This window comes from Gekko japonicus, unplaced genomic scaffold (assembly GCF_001447785.1).
Source record: "Gekko japonicus isolate JY-2015 unplaced genomic scaffold, Gekko_japonicus_V1.1 scaffold189, whole genome shotgun sequence".
Lineage (NCBI taxonomy): Eukaryota > Metazoa > Chordata > Lepidosauria > Squamata > Gekkonidae > Gekko > Gekko japonicus.
The window spans coordinates 1,306,662-1,314,040 of NW_015163608.1; the positions used below are offsets into that span (position 1 = coordinate 1,306,662).

At 41.2% G+C, this 7,379-nt stretch overlaps 1 protein-coding gene across 1 annotated transcript in view; it reads left to right on the plus strand.

The window, feature by feature from the left end:
* The window catches only part of WWC1 (WW and C2 domain containing 1), a 161,762-nt gene that overhangs the window by 110,975 nt on the left and 43,408 nt on the right, over positions 1–7,379 (plus strand). The window contains exons 4-9 of the mRNA XM_015407306.1: positions 538–553; positions 1,170–1,246; positions 2,750–2,829; positions 3,265–3,394; positions 3,643–3,789; positions 4,052–4,125. Coding sequence (XP_015262792.1) covers positions 538–553; positions 1,170–1,246; positions 2,750–2,829; positions 3,265–3,394; positions 3,643–3,789; positions 4,052–4,125 — 524 coding nt within the window. The remainder of the gene's footprint in view (positions 1–537; positions 554–1,169; positions 1,247–2,749; positions 2,830–3,264; positions 3,395–3,642; positions 3,790–4,051; positions 4,126–7,379) is intronic.

Below are 7,379 nucleotides of genomic sequence, written 5' to 3' on the forward strand. Positions count from 1 at the left end.
GGATCTCAGACTAGCTGTGAGTACTTGATAGATTTCTGTTTATCCTTTTCTTCTAGTGGTAGTTCAAGGAGTTATCTATCTTTGTTCACTTACATTTAAAAGCCACTGGCAGCCCCTTTGTTTCCATTTGTCCATCCTTTTGCTAGCACAGTGTTAGCACAATAAGATGCCACAGTGGTACTTTGGGCAGCTGGACTTCCTCCTGCAAAACAGGAGTTCAGTGCAGTAGTGCTGAAAGAACTGGTTGTAGAATCTGTTTCTGAAAGGAACCCAGAATGTGATCCTGTCCTATACAGATGCAGGGACAAGATGCTTCAGAAGAAAAGCATTACAGAGTAATTGTAAAGCTTTCCCATGCCTAGCTGAGCTGTATATTAGAATTTTTTTTAAGTTTCAGAATGTCAGAAGGGCCTTCTGACACTTTCACATTTGAAACTATGGTGCAGATAAAGGCTACACACTAGAGGAATCACTTATGTGTGAGCAAGAGAACTGTATGTGTAATAGAGGCGTCCTTCTCAATTTCCTCTGTACCAGCTCCTAGTCTCAAGAGGTAAACTACAGTTCTGTTGTAAAAGTGGCTTTTCTCTTCAGGAGTGCAACTTAAAACAAAAGAATGACCTGTGCATACATTCAACTTATATATATTCACGTTGACTTTGGATCATCGTCATAATGTACAGATTTGTCCAGATAACACATATTGACGGTAGTTTACAGTAGCTTTGGCAAACAATCAGGGCTTTTTTGTGGTGGCACTCACCAGTACTGAGTAGCAGCATCTGGAGGGGGAGCTTTCCCAAGTCCTGAAATGGGAGTTGGTAGAAATTAGTCCACCCTTATATATGAGTACTGGCACCTTATTTTTACACACAAAAAGCACTGCAAGTAACTATTAATAGACTCTACTGGAATAATAGTTATCCTTTGTTGGAATAGGATTTGTTGTTGTTGTTTTTTAATGAACTTTTCCTAGCAATTTTTGAGACGGAGCGGAGTAACAGATCAAGGCTTCATTTCTTAAACCGTGAAATTGAAAGCTTTACAGATGCTGATACTTTTCATTGGGCTTGCAACAAAAATGTTGTGTTTATAGTGAGTTTGCATTAGAAGGGAAATGTGGTGCTTTATCTTGGTGTACTTTGAAACTTTTTCTCTCCTCCTTATAGTAGTCTCCAGTTCCTCATCTGGTTCAAAGTATGATCCAGAGATCCTTAAAGCTGAAATTGCCACCACAAAATCTAGGGTAAGATTTTTAAAACTGAGCTTTTGATTTCTTTCAGTTGTCTCAGAGCCCAATACTTATAATTCATAGAGGTATTACAAGGATGTATGAACCAATGCCGTCCGAAGATGCTGTTCATGTCTGTAGAATCCCAGCATCCCAGCAGGAGGGATGTGTTACAGAAGATGACAATATTCTAATTTATCAAAATGCCTTATATAGTATAATCAAAATAACAATGACTGTGTCTCAAGATTTGTTATATTAATGAGATAAATGTGGGTTACTCTGATTTTGTGTCTAAACCATTGAAGAGCTATACCTGCAGAGCCAGCAATCGGGATGTCCCTAGGCCCCTGTGCAGCTGTTAAGGAACTAATCATATGTGAGATGCAGCAAGGGCTTCGAGTTTACAGTTATTGATAATTTCCCAGTCTAAGAGTGCAAATGCTTGATTTCTGGAGATTGTCCAATAGAAAGACTTCCTACCCTAAGAACATAAAATAATTAATTGTATAAATCTATTAAAATTAGCAGTACATGAAAAATAATGATAAAACATCTGGAAGTGTTGAAGAAAGCTGTTCTGAACTGTTCAGTTATGACTATCATGAATGCACATGATAATACCCTGTTTCCCCGAAAATAAGACCTACTCCAAAAATAAGCCCTAGCAGGATTTCTATGCATTTGGGTATAAGCCCTAGTGTGTCTTTCTTCTTGAGAAAAAATAAATATAAGACAGTGCCTTATTTTCGGGGAAACACGGTATATATATAATGGAAGTTGTTTTTTCTTAATTTTATAAAATGACAACGATTATATCACAGAATCTGCTCATCCTCAATTGACCTTTTGATATCTGTTTTTGTTCTCTAGTCGAAAAAACCATTCTATTAAATATGTTGGTCGGTGACTGACTGCATCTACCTCAGTCATTGAGACATTTTATTGCACATTAGTCAACTATACATTTAAAAAGTATGTGTTAGTAGTTGTTAAAACTTCATCGTTTCAAGGTGTGCATATGTGCTACTAAATAACCTACCTGGAGGGACAGTTCTGACCTACTGGGTAGCAATCAGTTTCATTTCTCATTTGTCTTTTCTAAATATGAAAAAGTTCACAAATCCATATGCATTTAGTACATTTGATTACCTTTTTTAAAAAAAGGTTGGCTAGTTCTAATGCTATCACAGCACAGCATCAAAGTAATCATTAATAAATTAAATTGTTTTTAAAAATAAAAATGTAGAAATGTTTAAGCATGCCTTTTGAAAGGATGATACCGTACTGAGTATCCTAGTGGAACAAAGTTCAAGTCCAGTGGCCCCTGTAAGACCAACAAAGTATAAGAAGTATGCGTGCACACAAAAGCTTATACCTTGAATAAATCTTTGTTGGTCTTAAAAGTACCACTGGACTCAAAACATTGTTCTAATGCTTCAGACTAACATGGCTACCCAACTGAGTATCCTAGTGGTAAGTTTTATTAGAACAGTTTGTTGTTTCCTATTTTTACAGGTTAATAAACTCAAGAGAGAAGTAGCTCACATGAGACAGGAACTCCAGTACAAGGAACTTGGCTACCAAACACTGAAGAAGTAAGTTAATGATCACTAGGTCTTGACTTGCACATTTAGGATTCTCTGAAGCATACTTTACAAGCAGCTACATTACTCAAGTAGAACAAAATTAAAAACCTATTGTTAGGACCCTTGTGGGTCATGAAGCTGCACTGGACTGGGGCAAGCCAAGCTGTCAAAAAAGAGGGGGACAGGTTGATTTTGCTTCCTTCCTTTCTTTAGTGTAGCTTCCCAGCCTACATGGCTGTTATTTCCATGGGTCCTGCAACTTTAGGAATCAACTTTCCCAGAATGAGAAAGGACTTACTGTAGGAAAGTGAACAAGCCAAAGTTCTGCATCCATTAGTGCCTTCTACTGAAGAATTGCTGAAACACAGTATGTGCATGGTGCTAATTTGAACGGTTGTCCTGTTAATAATTTTTTCCCCTTCTGTTTTATAAATCACACTGAAGAGTTGATATGAAAATGTCTGATACTCAAGGTGGTTATAAACTTGATGAGGCACAAGCCATCTTAAATGAAATGAAAGTTATCAAGAAAGCCATCACTTCAGGGGAGAAAGAGAAGCAAGACCTTATTGAGGTATGGAATTGACATGACAGACTTGTTGAACTGTTAAAAATTATTAAGAGGAGTTCTTTCTTTGAAGGGGACAAAAATACAGTCAAAAATAGATTATATAAACATGCTTGCTTGTCTCTTTCCACAAATTAGGGATTAATTTTTCAAGTGTAAATCTCCCAGTCTGAAATCTTTTCTTCAAAAATGAGATGAACTAGTGGCCATTGGAAGAAGCCATAATAATGGGGATTTGATTCTTCTTGTTCCAGTGCCTTGCCAGGTTGAAAGACAATTTTGTAATGGACAGAGGATCACATTCAGACTTGTGGGTCAGCAGCACATCTTTGAAAGGCTCCAGTCTCTCATCACCTAGGCAGTATCTGGATGTTGGATCCCAAACAGATGTTTCTGGAAATGTATGTAAAGTCTAAAATGTTACCTAGTGCTGGGCGCTGCTGCTGGATGTTCCGTAGCAACCTGGTGTGTTTGCACCTGACCAGCAAGAGATCTTATATTTCTGTATCTGTTGGCTATACAATTAATGACATAAAATGATTAAGATTTGTTCATTTCTTCAATTTACGAGCAGTAATGTTGCCCTTTGCATCTGGCATATGCCTCATAGGATTTGCATTAAAAGGGGGGAAGCCTTTGACACTTTGTATTTTGTTTCTTTAGTTTATTGTGAGCAGTAATAATCAGTTGGCTGAGAAGGTGAGACTGCGCCTCCAATATGAAGAGGCAAAGCGCAGGTAAGGGAGGCTTTCTTTATTGTTCCTGTCAATTAAAATTCACAGTGTAAACAGCCTTTTCTTTCTTGTGACAGCAAATCTAGTGTTATGTACATGGACTGCCACCAGAGGTCCGCAGCTAAATCAGGAGCTTGGTCCTCAAACACAAAGGGGACCTAGGATCCTAGTCCACCTCGAGTCCACCAATAGCACCCTTGCCAGGAAATTCAAACCCTCCTATGGGAACATAGGTGTACCGGGTGGCTTGTAGGGCCGTTTATTCAGTCTTGTTGTAAAGTACAATAAACGCGTCTGAACGCATGTCGTAGTCCGAGTCCTCCATGCATCGAACCCAGTACTTTACATCTAGTCAACAAGTTCAACATTTAGAATATTAGGATTGATTTGTTTGCTTCCAGGCAAATTTCTAGTTTATGCTTTTGAAAATGCTTGTAGGAAGCCCCGACCTGGATAGCCCAGGCAAGGCAGATCACCTCAGAAGCTAAGCAGGGCCAACCCTGGCAAGTATTTGGATGGGAGACCTCCAGAGAATCCCAGGGCTGGGAGGCAGATGCAGGCTATCAAGCCACTTCTCTGAACATCCTCCATGCCTCAGTAGGAGTCACCAGAGGTTGCCATGACTTCCAGGCATGGATGCACACACGCGCGCGCACACACAAAATGCAAAAACCAAAAATGCTTGTTGGAAGGCTTTTCTTATCCAAAAGTGTTGATGCCACTACATACAGTTAACTGTAGGCTAGTGTGGAGGTCAAAATGAGAATGATAAGATATAGTGGTCACCCTGTAAACCAAGGGTGGGCAAATTTTTCAATGTGACTTTTCTTTTGGGAAAGAAAATTGGATCCTTACATTTTCCACTAATGGATGAGATGTAACTTCCCTTTCCTTCTGTGAATCCCCCAGTTTGCCCCTTATGCCATTCCTGAGGATCCTCTGTCTCCCAGAAGCAGCATTTTAGGGAGATTGATGTGAGGGGAGAGGCAGGAAACTTAGTGGAAAATGGTTTGCATCCAACATGGAAATTGAAACTGTATGGCAGCCCATACATTGCTGAAAAAGGGAAGCAGTACAATAATTTGTACGCTTTTTGCTACATTTTAATCTCAGACCAATAGTAAGCATAAATGTTGGTTTGGATCCTGCTGAAAATCTCTGCTAATGGAAGGATTTCTGTCAGTGGAACCAACTTTGCTACCTTCCTCTCCTCCAGCAGTCCAAAATGTCTCCCCAAATGCTGTTCCAGACCCCCCGAAACAGCATGGAGGAAGTCAGAGGATTGCCACGGGATGGGGGAACCAGCAGAAACTCCATCAATCCCATGGAATGTCTTGGAATGATTGTCAACATCTAACACAATAGCTGCAGTTATGGAATGCCGCTAGTTTTTTGTAAAAGTTCATTAAAGTAATGCTTACAGCACAATAACAGTATAGTTTGTGTCAGAATATAAGAATCTTCTTATATAACCATTTTGCAAATCAGGCTCATCTCACAGACTTCTGCAATTTTAGGGGAGGGGTAAGGTAGTTTGGAGGAAAAAACAACAATGTAATTTGTAACCCCTGTGAGTCTCTTGGCAGCTCTGAAGCACCTGGGAGTCTGTGACTTGGCCAGACCTTCAGCAGAGCAGGCTGCTCAGATAGAAAGGCTGCAATCTTACACATACTTACATGGAAGTAAACCTCACTGAGCACAGTGGGGCCTATTTCAAAGTAAGTATGCAGAAGACAGACCGCAGAATACAGGCAGCTAGACGTAAGTGCGGGAGAGTCTGTCTGAGACAGGAATGGAGCTGAGAGCTCTAAAGTCAGGCTATAGGAGCTCTCACCTTCTCTCCTGCCTGCTCTGTTTCAACTGATGTTGTGTCAAAAATGTTTTCTCAGTTCACTCACTGAGTGGCTCTTGCTCAGCAGCTAGTAGCAGGAGGGCAGAGGGGCTGGCAAGAACAATGGGATCCTGCTTTACATACAAATTACACACTTTTCCATGAGATTTTCTAATTCTAAGTATTGTGTAGTGGGTTTGCCGCATGGATGAAGGACAAAGACCGGCATAGTGCATAGCACGCTTTATTGGTACACAACAAGAGATGCTGCTAACGGCTGGCAGGCAAACTATATACACTCTTGGGGACACACCCCTGAGCCCCGTTGGTGGGTTTGAATCTCCCGCCACGGTGCTCATTGGTTCCCCAGTGGAGGGACTAGGAGCCTAGTCCCTATTGTTCTCCCAGAGTCAAGCTCTGGGATATTTGCTGGCCCCGGTGGCAGTCAGCGGACACAACACTAAGCAACTCTTGTATAGTACCTCAGAACTGCAAACAGAACAAAGCTTTCCCCCCTTCTGGTCTGTGGTGGTCTGCACATATATTTATGTTGCTATAGTGTAATGGTGTTCACCTGTTGAACAATAAACTGTCTTTTGCTTCATATATCGAATTCTTTCCACATTAAAGTAGTTACAAATTAAAATAATTGGTCTGTTGATGATCATAGTACAAACCTAGATCCAGTATGCACGCTGGATATGTGTATTCAGACCTCTTCTTTCCCTCAATTGATATCCTTGCTTGGGGGCAACCACCCCACGTTCTGAATCCGAGCCTTCTCCAGTAAGTGCTTCCTCATCACTCCCCTTGTTGCTCTTCTCATCCTCTTCTCCTGTTGAATCTAGATGTTGCTGCAGAAACTCTCTTGCTTTCGTAACAGAGTCAATTTTTCCTTCTTATCTTTGAATTTGAAGAGTATGCATTCGGGTACAATCCATTTGTAGGATATGTTGTTCTTTTGTAAAAACAAAGCCAAGTCTCTGTATTTTTTCCTTTTCCCCCTTATTTCAAAAGGAATATCTTTCAAGACTCTTATCTCCTTGCCATCAATTTTAGGGGTAGTTCCATTTGTTGCTTTTAAGATCTGATCCCTCACGTGTTTTCTGGAGAATCTTACCACCACCTTGCCGGGCAGATTTTTTTTCTTTATGTATTCTGAATATGACCTCCCCGGGTAAGCGCCGGAGCGCTCTAGCCCGGGGGAGGCCAGAAGAGGCCCCCACACCGCCTCCTCAGGCCAGCGCCGGAGTGCTGCAGCCCGGGGGAAGGCCAGAAGATTCTCCCTGCTGCAGCCCGGGGGGTGGCGGAGGCTTGATTGGGGGAGTGGGGGGTGGGAAAGCCTTCCCCCATCTCTTTGCCCTCTTTCTTTCTCTCCTTTCCTTCCCCTTTCCTTTTCTTTCCCTCCTTTTCTTTCTCTCTTTCC